The 15,336-nt window shown below is 41.6% G+C and overlaps 1 protein-coding gene across 1 annotated transcript in view; it reads left to right on the top strand.

Moving 5' to 3' along the window:
* The window catches only part of LOC129703283 (protein ZGRF1-like), a 94,501-nt gene that overhangs the window by 65,964 nt on the left and 13,201 nt on the right, over positions 1-15,336 (top strand). The window contains 6 exon segments of the mRNA XM_055645628.1: positions 2,472-2,613; positions 6,545-6,672; positions 9,076-9,199; positions 10,694-10,870; positions 13,225-13,359; positions 14,721-14,985. Of these exon segments, the coding sequence (XP_055501603.1) occupies positions 2,472-2,613; positions 6,545-6,672; positions 9,076-9,199; positions 10,694-10,870; positions 13,225-13,359; positions 14,721-14,985 (971 nt within the window).

The following is a 15,336-nucleotide window of genomic DNA, read 5'->3' as shown; positions in this document are numbered from 1 at the left end:
AGGCTGGGACTATCCCAACATTTAAGACACAGTTAGACACGTTAGACATAGATCAGACTGGTTTGGAGGGATATGGACCAAACGCAGGCAGGTGAGACTAGTTTACCTGGGACATGTTGGCCGGTGTGGGCAAGTTGAGCCAAAGGGCCCGTTTCCATGCTGTATCACTCTATGATTCTACTGTGTATCACTCTATGATTCTACACTGCCATGGAAAGGAAGCCATTAAACTGGAACAGATTTTAAAAAGATTTGGAGGGTTTGACTTAAAATGTGAGGTTGGATTGGCTGGGTCTTTCTTTTGTATACTTCCATGAGAAATTACCTTATTGAAGTATACACATTCATGAGAGGTATAGATAAGGTGAGCAGCCAGATTCATTTCCCCAGTGAATGGGTATCCACAACTAGAGGGCAAAGGTTTATAGGAAAGATTTAAAAGCATCACAGAGAGTGGTGCAAACATGGAATGGGCTGCCAAAAGGAAGTGTAACATTATGAAATTTAAAAGACACGCAGACAGGTAAATGGAAAGGTTTGGAGGGATATGGGCCAGTTACAAGGAGGTGGGACCAGCTTAGTGTGAGCAATGTGATCAGCATGGGAAAGGGCCAAAGGGGCAGTTTCTGTGCTGAATAGCTCTATGACTTACTGCGCATGAACTCTTCTGCAGCAAGGATTTGTGCTTTTCTTGGGAGATCATTGAATGTGATCTCCTATTTTTTTTTCCCATATCTTTTAGCCTAGCCATTATGAAAGCTAATCAACTCTCCCATCATGGTCCAGTCTTGCTCCCCATTTGGTTTGACCAATATTTTGAAGCTGAAAGGATGTTTTTATTGAAGCAGACTATCTTTTCCTTTTTCACATTGTATTGTGTACTTTGGAAAATGTCCTCGTATTCTTTCTAGCCTTACGCTGCAAGCGAGTCAGCCACAAGGGGGTGCTTGTATTGTTTAGGCTTTTGGGTTTCTTCACTCAGAGAAACAGGAAACTGCCGAAGCTAAAATCTATAGCAAAATAAACACCCCTGGAGGAAAGCAGCAGGGTCGGCAGCATCTGCAGACATGGAGATGATTGATGTTTTGGGTCAAGACCTTACATAAGGTGTAGGGGGTAGACAGCCAATGTAAAGAAGTGAGAGGAAGAGCTTATGAGGCATGATCTGGCAGGCGATAGGTAGAAACACGTGGTAGGGGGAAGATGGGAAAATGAAGGAGGGGGTTTAGTTGGGAGATGTGTGATATGTAGGGATAGATAAGGAGAGGGGAAACGTGGGCAGATGGACCCAAGTGAGGTGAGAGTGGAGATGGAGACAAAGACTGAGGTGATGTAGACATATTCACATTCTCTCCCCCTCGCCTCTCTCTCCTCCCCCTACCTATCACCCACTCACAAATGTCTCAACTCCACCCCATTCCTCCCTCACCTGGCTCTATCGGTTTATTATTCTCCACCTGATTCTAGTTATCGCGTGTCAGCCAGGGCCTTACCGCTTTTGTGCCTCCTTTTTATTTTGTGCCTCCTATTTAGCAGAATAAGTTCTGCTATTGGTGGATCTGGTTAGATCTTTTTTCCAAAAAGAAGCAATTGGCCTTAGACCCACTTGATGGGGGATGGAGGCATATAAAGATTAGACTAGACTAAGTGGGACCCGTTGGGTCCCATGTTCACACGGGAGGGTCCCCCAACGCAATATTCCTGTGCTAGTATGGGTGTTGTGGGCCGAAGGGACTGGTTTCCAGAGAGCTAGTATGGACATTGTGGGCCAAATGGATTCTTGGGCTGGCAGCTCAGTCACTCAGGCCTGGTGGGCTGGCAGCTCAGTCACTCAGGCCTGGTGGGCTGGCAGCTCAGTCACTCAGGCCTGGTGGGCTGGTAGCTCAGTCACTCAGGCCTGGTGGGCTGGCAGCTCAGACTGACTCGCGTCCAGGCATCAAGAGTTTTATAGTCCTGCTCCCCCCAAAGGGGTGTTACCTTCATCATGGTGATTGACAGATGAGAGGACCAATCAGCTGATCTCAAGATTTTTTAAACACTCATAACTTTTTTTATTTTTCATCGATTGGAAAAATCCTCGGGGCTGCCTCAGTGGAGGAGGACTGAGTAAGATGGCTAAAAATCATAGCGATATACGGTAGCGTTTTTTCCTAAAATCAATATACAGCACAGACAGGAAGTGTCAAGATGAGACTTTTAGTTATATAGATATCCATGGTTATGAGGACGCTGTGGAGGCCAGGGAGTTGTTTGTTGTCGAGATGATGGAGGGCATTCGCAGTCCACAATGTAGATGGGAAGGGACTAGACAAGGCAAGACACGATTGAGTCAGGATATAGACATTTATTTAATTTCCTGAATGAACTAATAGTCTCTGTTTAATTGTCATTAATTTTGAGAAATCAGTCGTCTTCCCGACAGAACAAATGTACCATAATGGCTATGACAATTTTTAATGAATTTTAATTAGTTTACATGCAGGTAGCGACAGCGAGGAACTACGTGAATTACAGGCACTCCTTAAAGATGATTTGACGTTAGTGGAAAAGGTGCATGTGAGAAGATGTATTGAGCAACACAAACTGGGCAGAAACAGAGCTCTGCTCAAAGAGGTCAGTACTTTGTTTTAGCATATAAACTTGACTGAAAGAAAATCCTTTCATCGTTTATAGGCTCTCATAAGTATGGAGCACTTTTTATTTAATGACGCTAATTGATTGCACTGTAACCACGTCAAAGGCACTGGAGGCCGTAATAACATTTTACTAAAAGTGTGTGTGTGTGGTGTGTGTGTGGTGGCATAGGCGGTTGCGCGCGGCACCCCAGGATTTTGCGATTCACAAAATCTTCACAAATGACGCCCAAGTGGGACAGGCCCTTACAGGCCCTCAGATTGTTTAGCAATTGTTCCCAATTTTTTTATGCCAAAGTGTTTCGGGCAAGGCAGCACTCTTTTGCCCTTAAGACCCACTACCATGCATTGGAACAGTCCTTTTGGCAAAAATATTTTTAGGTGAATGTCTGAAGCCAAGTGCTCTCGGAGAAATTCAAAATAGGCACAGATTATTAAGTTCCTCAAAACTAAATGCTCCTTAATAGCACCCTTGACATCAGCTACTATCCTCTTGTTTTAGATTGATAGTTTGAATGTCCAATTTACTATGTTTTATGGAATGCTTTTTTTGGAAGCTTAGCATCTACAATATAAAAAAATCTATATTTTTGACACTTGGAATACTAGAACTACGTGGGACTTTCTCCTTTAGATGAATAAACACCATCTATATATAGATATATATATATATATATAATAACAATGGCGGCGCGCACAGTTGCAGCGGCCCCTCGGGAGATAGTCGGAGCTTTAAAAAGTGAGTGTTGTGTGTCTTGTCCAGTCTGTCCAAGATATATGTACTGCAGGAACATGCTCCTAAACATTGGGGCAAACCACGGTAGTAGTACAGGCGCGTTTTGGTGCGATTTAGACCAAATACGCCGCTATGGACTACTACTACCGGCTGCGAAGCCGAACATATCGGCCGCAGATATGATTACGACCGGAGAGAGGAGGAGAGAGAGGAGGAGGAGGAGACGCAAGCGGTGTGAGAGGAGGCAGAAACGGGGTAAAAGAGCAGGCTCTTACACGAGGCGGAGACGGGGGAAAAGAGCAGGCATTCACGCTAGGCTAACAGCCAACCCCACCCGACCTGCAGTGCCCTCGCTTCTCCTCTCTAATGTCCACTCCCTGGACAACAAACTCGACGAACTGCGTCTTCTCAGGACAACATACAAGGATATACGAGACTGCTGTGTTTTTGTTTTCACGGAATCATGGCTCCACGGCAATATACCGGACACGGCAATACAGCTGGAGGGAATTACATCATTCCGTGCGGACAGAGAGGCAGCTAGCTCTGGTAAGAGCCGAGGTGGAGGCCTGTGCTTGTACATAAACAAGGACTGGTGTGTGAACGCTACGATAGCCGGGAAACACTGCTCTCCGCTGATAGAATTCCTCATCGTGAAATGTCGGCCTTTCTATCTGCCGAGGGAATTCTCCGTTGTTTTTGTTGTGGCTGTATATGTTGCTCCAAGTGCAAATGTAAATTCTAAGGCCAACGAGGCACTGGGAGCCCTGCATGACGCCGTAAGTGAGTTCCAGACCAAACATCCTGATAGCTTCATTGTGGTGGCCGGGGATTTTAATCACACCAGCCTTAAGACTGTGCTCCCAAAATTCAAGCAATATGTGGATTTTGAGACCAGGGGAGAGAACATCTTGGACTTGGTTTACACCAACACCCCAGAGGCTTACAAGGCAGCCCCACGCCCTCACCTGGGCCACTTGGACCACATGTCAGTGTTTTTAACACCAGTCTACAGACCTCTGCAAAAACAAGTCAGAGCGGAGAGAAAACACACCAGGGTCTGGCCAGAGGGAGCAGCCTCAGCACTGCAGGATTGCTTCCTGCACACTGACTGGGATGTGTTCAGGACAGCAGCATCCTATGATGACCTCATCAACATCGAGGAGTACGCAGAGACTGTAACCAGCTACATTGCCAAGTGCACTGAGGATGTCACCATCATGAAAACTTTCACTGCACGTGGAAACGAAAAGCCATGGATGACAGCAGAGGTGCGCTCGCTGCTGAGGGCTCGTGATGCAGCCTACAGAGCCGGTAACACAGCCGCTCTCCGATCTACCAGGACTGCACTGGAAAAAGGAATCAGGGCAGCGAAACGTGCCTTCGCGGGGAAAATCCAGGGACACCTCTGCGACACAGGAGACACCAGGAGGATGTGGAAGGGAATCGAAACACTGACGGGCTAAGGTCAACCCGTGGAAAGCAGTCGGACCCGACAACATCCCAGGACGTGTGCTCAAGGAATGTGCTGAGGAGTTAGCAGATGTGCTAACAGACATCTTTAACATCTCCCTTAGTCAAGCCATTGTACCCACATGCCTCAAAACTTCCACGATAATCCCCATAGCGAAGAAACCAGTGGTTGCCTGCCTAAATGACTACCGCCCTGTCGCCCTGACCCCAATAATAATGAAGTGTTTTGAACGCCTGGTGAAACCCCACATTACTGCCAGCCTCCCCTCATCGTTAGACCCCCTCCAGTTTGCCTATCGCCCCAACCGCTCTACAGAGGATGCCATCTCTACCACGCTGCACACAGTAATCGCGCATCTGGAAAACAAGAACACATACGCCAGAATCCTGTACATTGACTTCAGCTCAGCGTTTAACACCATCATCCCACAGAGACTTGTGGAGAAACTAACCCTGCTGGGCCTCAACACCACCCTGTGTCACTGGATCTTGGACTTTCTGACAGAGAGACCGCAGTCAGTCCGTGTTGGCAAGAACACTTCAGGCTCGATCACGCTGAGCACCGGCTCCCCTCAAGGCTGTGTGCTCAGCCCGCTGTTGTTCACACTGCTCACACATGACTGTGCTGCCAGATTCAGGGACAATAAAATCAGAAAATTCGCGGACGACACTACAGTGGTGGGACTCATCAGTGGAGATGACGAAACAATGTACAGGGAGGAAGTAGAACAACTGGTGGACTGGTGCGGCAAAAATAACCTAGAATTGAATGTCGACAAAACTAAGGAGATGGTTGTCGACTTCAGGAGGGCGCAGCCAAAGCATACACCGCTCAACATTAGTGGCACTGCAGTGGAGAGAGTGGGGAGCATAAAGTTCCTCGGTGTGCAAATAACGGACAGCCTCACCTGGTCCAGGAACACCATTGGGACCGTCAAACGGGCCCATCAGCGACTGCACTTCCTGAGGAAACTAAAACAGGCCTCACTCCCCACCAACATCCTCAGGACTTTTTACAGGGGCACGGTGGAGTCTGTACTCACGTACTGCATAAATACGTGGTACTCCACCTGCAACTGCTCAGACAGGAAGGCTCTGCATAGGGTAGTGAGGGGAGCAGAGAGGATCATTGGCGTCTCCCTACCCTCGGTACAAGAACTGTTCCAGAGCCGCTGTCTGAAGAAAGCACAGAGAATTGCCAAGGACAAACTGCACCCCCTCCACATACACCTGGATCTCCTGCAATCAGGCAAGAGATATCGAAGCATCAAAGCCCGGACTACAAGACTGCTAAACAGCTTCCTACCACAGGCTGTGAGGCTGCTAAACAGTCACTCTGCACTCACAGTCACTTGACTTGACTCTGCGGCTGGCACGGACACTTTAATAACTGGCACTGGCCACTCAAATCAGCGGCCCCGGACATTTTTTATGATTGGTTTACTGTATTTTAACATTGTGTTTTTTACCTGCTTTTAACTATTTATACTGTTCCATCAGGGACTGGATTGTTTTTTTTTAGTGTTATTATGTGTGAAGTGTTTTTAAATTTCATGTGCGATGCTCCGCTATTCACTGGGAAACGTCTTTTCATTTTGCACTGTACAACTGTTGCTTGCAAGATGACAATAAAGGTTGATTGATTGATTGATTGATTGAACAGGTTTCTCTCAACTTTCTTTTTTTTCCCAATCTTCGGCAGATTAAAGTGGTGGGAGCTACTTGTGCTGCATGTCCTTTTCAATGCATGAACAACCTGAGCTTTCCATTAGTGTTACTGGACGAATGCAGCCAAATCACAGAACCAACTTCTCTACTTCCTATTGCAAGGTATTGTTTATTGCAAACTCATTTCATTCTTTATCAATTACTGCACTATTCATCACAGGGCAGTATTCAACATCAGATTGTTTGCCTATCTGCCATTAGTGTTTGTCACAGAGATTAAGTACATATAATCACAACCAGCGAGAGAAAAAATCCATGCATTTGATATGTTATGTTGTTTGTATCTGTTTTGGATGATCCAAAATAGGAAACATTTTATGAAAAGACACATTGAGCCATTTTAGCGAAAAAACAATTAAAAAAAAAAAAAGCAATTTTTCACAGTGATGGTAAAAAATTATATTTGTACAAACAATACTTGAAAGATGAGGTAACTGATGCACCCAAAGAATATGTTTTGAGCAAAGCAAAGAGGTGAGAGAGTAAAATGAAAAAATAAGAGCAATGGCGTGAGGAGAAGAATGTGTGGATAAGGGGGGGGGGGGGGGGGGGGGGGGGGGGGGGGGGGGGGGGGGGGGGGGGGTCGGGATAGATAAAGGGGGAAAGAGTAGACATAGGAAAGGGTGTGGAGAAGGAGAGAGGATAGAAAAATGTTGAGATGGATGACACCATCTGATGTTCAAAGCTGCACACGAGACGCTGTTTGGCTGAGGACTATTATATGCATATTTGTGTGATGTCTGCAAGTTTAATTTAAAACAGCTACATGTCGCTGTTTGTAGTTATAAGTGAAAAGTCCTGGATGAAACATGCGCCAAGTTTGGATTAAATGTTAGATGACTTGGTAAATGCAATATGTTTTCAGGTGCATCTTCAGGAAAAAGTGCTAGAAAGACACAGACGTTCAGGGTGGGAACAACAGAGTCAAGGAACTTAGCAGCTGATGGCATACCTGATAGTGGAGGACCAATGAATATTATTAGAGCAGAGAGATCACCGGTGCAAAATTGCAGGATATTGTTGTAGGGAGGAACAAGGCCATGAAAGGATTTTCATTAAAAAAATGAGAATATCAGAATGTTGAAGTAGGTGAGCAAGCACAGAGGTAACAAGTACACGATGAATGATCATGAATCAGCAAGGAAGTAACTGAAAATTGTCTCAGTATGTTGGCCCCACAGAGAAGAGGATATAAATGAAGTATAAATATGGCAAAAAAGGAAAATTTCACAATTATTTGCGTATGTACGTCTTGGGAAAGTGGGTTAACTGATTTTTCAGGTGCCGTGAAAAGTCTCACGGAACTCCTTTCATATTGAGAAAGTTTATTCCTTGATTTTCAGTCTATTCATATGAAATGATCATGTCTTTGAGTATGTAGCTGCATGATTATGCCAGGCAGGAGAGAAGACTCGACACCTTCCACCTGAAAAGCATCCGCCGTATCCTGGGTATATCCTGGCAAGACAGAGTGTCCAACGCCGAGATCCTGTCTTGCGCTGGCCTTCCCAGTATGTACACTCTACTCAGGCCGCATAGACCGCGGTGGCTGGGCCATGTCCACTGCATGGAGGATGGCCATATTCCAAAAGACATCCTCTATGGAGAGCTGACATCTGGGAGGAGAACCATCGGCCGCCCCCAGCTGCATTACAAGGATGTCTGCAAGAGTGATATGAAGGCGCTCGACATCGATGTGGAGGCCTGGGAGAGCCTTGCAGCTGACCGCATGAAGTGGAGAGGTGCCCTGAACCAACATCTAAAAACGGGGAAAGAGAAACTGTTGAACACAGCGGCAGACAAGCGGGCACGCAGAAAGGAGCGCAGCAACTTCAACAAACCACAGACCACACACACAGAGACTGTCACTCCCGCATTGGTCTCTTCAGCCACAAGCGACGCTGATCTAGCCGATGTTTGGAGCAAGCAGCCAACAACTAGGATGCATCACCCATGGTCAGTCATGACCGAGGTGTTGGCCTACGATTATTCAATAATCTCAAAAGTTCTACAAATAAATCTCAAGACATATATATAAGTAATGGCTATTCTAAGATTGTTATTGCCAAATTTCAACTATGATTCTATGCAGTTGTTATCAATATTTGAGGCGTGAGATAAAATTGCTCTTTTTCTTTCCCATACAAACAATTGAAGGTTTGAACAGTTCCAAAGGTTCACAAGACAGACATACATTACATTTTTACCAAATGTATATCCCAATTTGGCATTTTGGAACACAGATTACAAAATGTTTGCCCTTTCTTGACTCCACATACTGAAATAATCATCCCCCGGAGAGAAATTCTGCTGATCGAGATGCTTATATACTAGAGTAGCAAATATTCTCCAGTCTTGTTAACATATTTCTAAGTAAATTGTAGTCTAATATAATATCACATTGAAACATGCTAGAATTCAAAACCTCTGTTGTTTTTGGTTCAAAATGCATTCATGACACAATATAAATAAATAATAAATATTAAATCTGCCTTTTCATTATAGGTTTGCATGTGAAAAGTTGATCCTTGTTGGAGATCCTAAACAGTTGCCTCCTACCATCCAAGGCTCTGACAGTGCTCATGATGCTGGCTTGGAGCAGACTCTCTTTGACAGAATGTGCCTGATGGTAAAGCAGTTAACTTTAACTTTAATGATGGGAATTGTGTTTGTCTACATTAAAAGATGCAGTGACGCATGCTTCAGCTTTATCCTTTTTAACCTGAATAAATCCACCTCAGTCCAGTACATGCAAATAATATCATTTTCTGGTTTCTCAGCATGCATCCTCTGCTTTCACCAGTTCTCCTTGTTTCTGATCAGACATTGCGAACCCAAATGGCTCACAAACGTTATAATTATGTATCTAGTGAAAAAGAATGTGGAAGGAATAGAAAAGTACATTTCTTTAAAGATATTGTGAAAAGGACCTGCATTGGAAATGTTAACTATTTTTGTTCTGCTCACAGAAGCAGGTGGACATTGACAACTTGAAATAAGTTGTGTATTTCCAACACATATACTTATTTCAGGTTTTGTGATATGCAGTATTTTGCTCATACTTAATAGTGCATCTGTTGTATTTGTCACTGTACTCCTGTGACATCTGCAGTGAGATCACATTTTAGGCCAGAACAATGCAGCTGCAGTTCCCACTTGCGGCATATATGATGCTACTGGCAAGGTGCAGGGGTATTGTCAATGAGCATGTTATTTATGAATGTTGCTCAGTTTTGGTAATTAAATCGCTGCTTAAAGATCAGCATCACAATGGATCATTCTTTTGCTGAATGAGATTAGTGTAGATCAGGGTTAATTTTCCAATATATAATACAAATAAAGGCTTCTGCAGATAAAGTTCTGCACAGTAATTCCATTGTAGGAAATCACATAACTGATCTAATATCACCAACTTCTGTATGATTCATGCATTTTAGTATTTCATTAAAAAAATTATATTTGTAAATTTTATTGATATTCCTGGTTCAATATTTTGCATTTTCTGCTTAAATATTTTGCTTCCATAATCAGTCTGCGTTATAAATAATCAGTAAGATGACTAAAGTTTAAAAAGTTGCTCATTATTTGCTCTTCATATGTTTAAATAAGGCATGTTAGTCATACTTCTATGGAGTTAGGAGTCAGAGTTATTCATGCCATCTGCGCAAATCATCCTGTGTGTCTCCATAATCCCAATTATGTTTTCTGTGGTGTCTGCCCTAACTCCCACTTCATACAGTTTCACTGGTGTAGTCTGCCATCTGTGCCAACTGTCTCAGCTGTGGAATCTGCAGGGCAACACCAGCTGCACCCAACATTGTTTTTGTAATGTGTGCTCGTTGTGCCAAGTGCACATAAAGCACAAAAGGAATATGTAAACTCTGTTTAGAAGGTGGGCAGGTTTGCATTAATGATGGCTTTGCCTTGCATTGTTTAGTAAGTGCCTCTTTCGAGTTCATTTAAAAAAATATATATTTGTCAGCATTCATGCATAAAATAAACACAGCACTGAAGGCACAAAAGTTCTACTGTTCTTTGGAAGCAATTGCGAACATATTATTGGGGGCATACTGTTTGTGTTAATATTATAATCTTGGTGGATTTTTCTTTCCTTTAAACCCAGGGCCATAAACCTGTTATGCTTCGGACTCAGTACAGATGCCATCCTGCTATAAGTGCTATAACAAATGAACTCTTCTATGATGGCAATCTCATAGATGGTCTTTCTACTTTGAATCTGAATCCTTTATTGGACTGGTTGCCGACTCTTTGCTTTTATAATGTTAAAGGACAAGAGCAGGTAAATATTCTGCATTGGATATGGGTTTGTTCAGATTAACATATTTTAAAGAAGTTGCTATAGCAAGCAATAAAAGTTGTAGGGGGTTTTTCACTTTGTAATAACCTTGGTAGTACCACCACTAAATATTGTGCTATTTGAACATATGTCAGTGATTTTTCTCATAGAAACATTGCAATTCTAAATCAGTAGAAAATTGTGCTCCTGGATTTTACCCCAGCTGCTTTTTTTATGTGGGTGAAAGTGTTAATTTGCTGTTTCACAGTGTCATCTGTCAGTGTATATATATAAGCAAATAAATCCATCACCATGTGCTCTTCATTTAGCTTTTTCTTTTTAAATTTGGTAAGTAATTTGTTGTGTAAATTCTATACTAAGGCAGAGTTTGGCCAAAGAGATAGGATAAAGTATTTCATAATTCTGATCTACTTGAGTTTATCAGTGGCAAACAAGATCCTTCTGTAATGAAATATAAACAGTTTTCAAGGATCGCATCAATGAATTGAAAAGAACATTTTTGAGAGTACTATATTTATTAATTAAAGCAAAATACAGGAAAATGATTAATAAAGAAATGTAGCACATCCCTCTGCACATCAAAGACTCTGCGATGGCTTTGACCTTAAGATCACGTGAATCCTGACACCTGCCTGCACCATGGTCCAGGGTCTCTTTCCCCGTCCCTTAAGGTAAAGTCTTTCTCTCTCTCCATTTCTCTCTTTGCCCCTGAAGGTGAAGATCTACCTAAATAGTCAAAGCATGCACATATATTAACTTAATCTCTAAAAACAACTGGTAGCTATGTGGCAAAACTATCTATCCTCCTTTGTGGCATAATTGTGTGAGATATTTGTCCTATCAAATGTTTATGTCATGAGAGCAGAATTAGGCCATTCAGCTCATCGAGTTTACTCCGCCATTCAATCATGGCTGACCTACCTTTCCTCCTTAATTCCAATTTCATGCCTTCTCCGCATAATCTTCGACACCCTTATGAACGAAGAACCTGCCAATCTCCGCTTTAAAAATACCCAATGACTTGGTGTCCACAGTTGGCTGTGGCAATGAATTCCCCTGATTCATCATCCTTTGGCTAAATAAATCCTCTTTATCTCCTTTCTAAATGTACATTATTTTATTCAATCAAATGCCGAGTTAGTCTCGGATGTCTCTAGGAAGGCAAAAGCTTATCTTAGTGACCGTATAGGTGGCCTTTTGATTCACTGGTTCCTTTAAGTTAACCTAAACATTCTTTCAAAACATCTACTTGTTTTCTTAAGAAGGTTTTGAAGTGAGGTGCTGCAATTTAGTTGACAACTCAATTGTAGCTGACATAACCCATACATTAACCTTATATGTCTTGGATTGATCTTCCTCTCTATCTTAACTACACAGGGGCTATCTAAAATGGCCAGAAAAGCATCACTGGACTACTCTTTGGACTTTGTTGTCCTCAGCTGTCCAAGTAGAATTTCCTCTGATATTATTTATCTTTGTTGTTCCTCTGTATTGGTAACATTTACTGCAAGACCCTAAGTAATTGATAATTGAATGAGGATAATTAGTGGAATGCTATCAATTTATGATGGTTTCACCTTGGGTTGCAATGGCATCCTGCCTTTAACGTCACTTACAACAAATGTAAAACTGTATGGTCAGGTTTTCGGGGGTGAGCTAGTTTATTCACATATTTGATTAAATTGCATTCATAACTGGCATATTTGATTTTGAATTTGTAGCAATTTGTTGTAAGCCTGAACAATGGAATCCATATTTGGCAATGCATTTGGGTGAAACTGCAAATTTCTGTTTTATTTCTCTGAGCATTTAAAAATAATCAAATTTATTGACATTTATTTTTTATTCCAGAATTAAAAGTGAGCCCATTACATGACTGTACTCATTAATTAGTGGAAGCTATGTGAAGGCAGATTTTAAATTGACCCAGGAGTGTTTGTACCAATTTAAGACCATCATTAATTGAAATACTTTATTTAATTACTGTTGTGTGGATGTGGTAATTGGGCATGTACATTCATGCTCGCATCGCCAAATAATGAATTCTGATTTTAGCCTGGTTAGTCTTAGACTTTAGTCTTAGTTCCTGCTGGATGGGAAAGTGATGCTTCCGCACGAAAACTGAAATTAAATGTCAGATTAGCTTAGACCATATGCATACATGACATGCTTTGGAGAATATTAAATAGGATATTAGATATTAACTTGCATTCGGTCTAAGCAATTATCTTTCCTTCAAGGTATCAGTTGATGTCATGAACATTGATATTGTATACAGAGTTTACAAAATGTTGCCTCGTCGAATTGTAATGTGATTTATGTTTTGATCTGTCCAGATGGAGATGCAAGGCAGCTACCATAATCTGGAGGAAGCAACATTCACTACAAAACTCATCCAGTCCCTGGTAGCCAGTGGAATTATGGGGTCAATGATTGGGGTGATAACATTATACAAATCTCAGATGTTCAAGGTGATTAAATTACTTCAATATATGTATTGTTCTTCTCATGGTAAATTAAAGGAAGTACGGTATGATTTTTATAATGGGAAGTATATGAACAACGAAGCAGCATGATTACAATGGCCCATTCTTAGTCACGAGTGTGACCAAAAATATGAAAAATTGTGGAATACATCTCTTCTAATTCTGAAAGCATTACAGGTATATTGTTTTGTACTGTATATATGATTTTTTTTTTTTCAGTTTATCAAGTGAACTATTTATGTTATGCTGACAATGTTTGTTTAGGGTCAGAGGTCAAATATGACTGGTCAAGTGTGTGAAACAAATGCACAGAAGCATATTTTTCATCTGTTTTATCTTACAAACACTTATGAATTTTAAAAAGCTAGAATGTTCATATTTTTAGCAGACATGCATTATAGTTCTGTGGGTAGGAAAATAGCACTGAATAAGATGAATCTCTTACAATAATTTTTTTATGTATTATTTTATGTGATGCCATTTGGTAACGTGTGTGACATTTTAGTTCACTTTCCAAAGAATGGCCAAAAGGGATTTGGATAAAATTGGCACGTCAAATAAGACGTCACATTGCTCTGTCATTAGATAACTACTCTCCTACTCAATGGAATTTAAATTCAAAATAGTTCATTTGAATGTTCAGATATTTATATGGACACATTCTGCTAGAAACTTGAAAAAACAACAGTTGCAGTTGTATCCATTAATAATTATCCAGAGTAAAACCAAACTATTTTGCATCACAAAACGTGTTTAGTGACAGTGGAACAGAAATTGGCTTGGGTGGAATTGAACTTTAGAAACGGCCCGAAACGTTGCCTATTTCCTTCGCTCCATAGATGCTGCTGCACCCGCTGAGTTTCTCCAGCTTTTTTGTGTAACCTGCATCCACTACTGGTTTGGTTAATTAATTTGAAAACAAAAATGCTAAAAAATGCAGCTGATCATATATGTGAGCAGGAATAGGTTTAACATTTTGTGTCCAGCTTTCATCGGAACTGAACTATTTAAAGAATTCATCCACACTGACTAAATGTTTACTCACAGCACCAGAGGCCCAGGTTTCATCCTGACCTTCGGTACAGATGGTGTGGAGTTTCCACATTCTCCCGCATGCATTACCTCCAGGTGCTCCAGTTCCCTCCCACATCTGAAAGCAGGGGTTCATAGGTTAAGTGACCTCTAGTGTTTAAGGAGTGGATGAAAAAGTGAGATAACATTGAACTTGTGTGATCAATGGTCAGCATGGATTCAGTGGGCCGAAAGGCTGTTTCCATGCTGTATCTCTAAACTAAACTGTTGAAAGAGATGCCAATTTACACTTCCATTTTATTTTACACTTTCAGTTATGTGGATTACTTAACTATGCAGCACAATGTGACTTGGCTCAGATCAAAGCTGTTCAGGTTTCAACAGTGGATGCTTTCCAGGGAGCAGAGAAGGAGATTATTGTCTTGTCTTGTGTGAGAACTCAACAGGTTGGATTTATAGATTCTGAGAAGAGAATGAACGTTGCTCTGACCAGAGGAAAAAAACACTTGCTAATAGTCGGCAATCTGTCCTGTCTTCGAAACAATAAACAGTGGGGGAAAGTTATTCATCACTGTGAAGGTAAGTTATTAGGAGGTAAGGTAACATATATTAAGTCTTGCACACATTATTGAAGATAACTATCAGTAATGTGAACATGAAAATTTCAATCCAGTCAACATTTTAAAGTATTGGTTATGATCCCAATGTTTATATGGTTTTGTTTTTCCATTCCATTTGATCTTTCATGCTGGATGCAAATGTCCAAGGTCAAACACCATGCTGAAAATATTTGTTAATGATGCCAAATAATAGAAATCAAATTATGATCATAAGGCTACTCAGTCCCAGTGTAGCCTTATGAGGATCACGTTATCTTCCTTTTGTAACACTGCCAATTCCAAGTTATCAATAAATCTATATTACTAAATC

Source organism: Leucoraja erinacea, chromosome 1, assembly GCF_028641065.1.
Source record: "Leucoraja erinacea ecotype New England chromosome 1, Leri_hhj_1, whole genome shotgun sequence".
NCBI classification, from domain to species: domain Eukaryota; kingdom Metazoa; phylum Chordata; class Chondrichthyes; order Rajiformes; family Rajidae; genus Leucoraja; species Leucoraja erinaceus.
The sequence above is the reverse complement of the archived record's forward strand: the minus strand, read 5'-3'. Positions and strand labels throughout refer to the sequence as shown.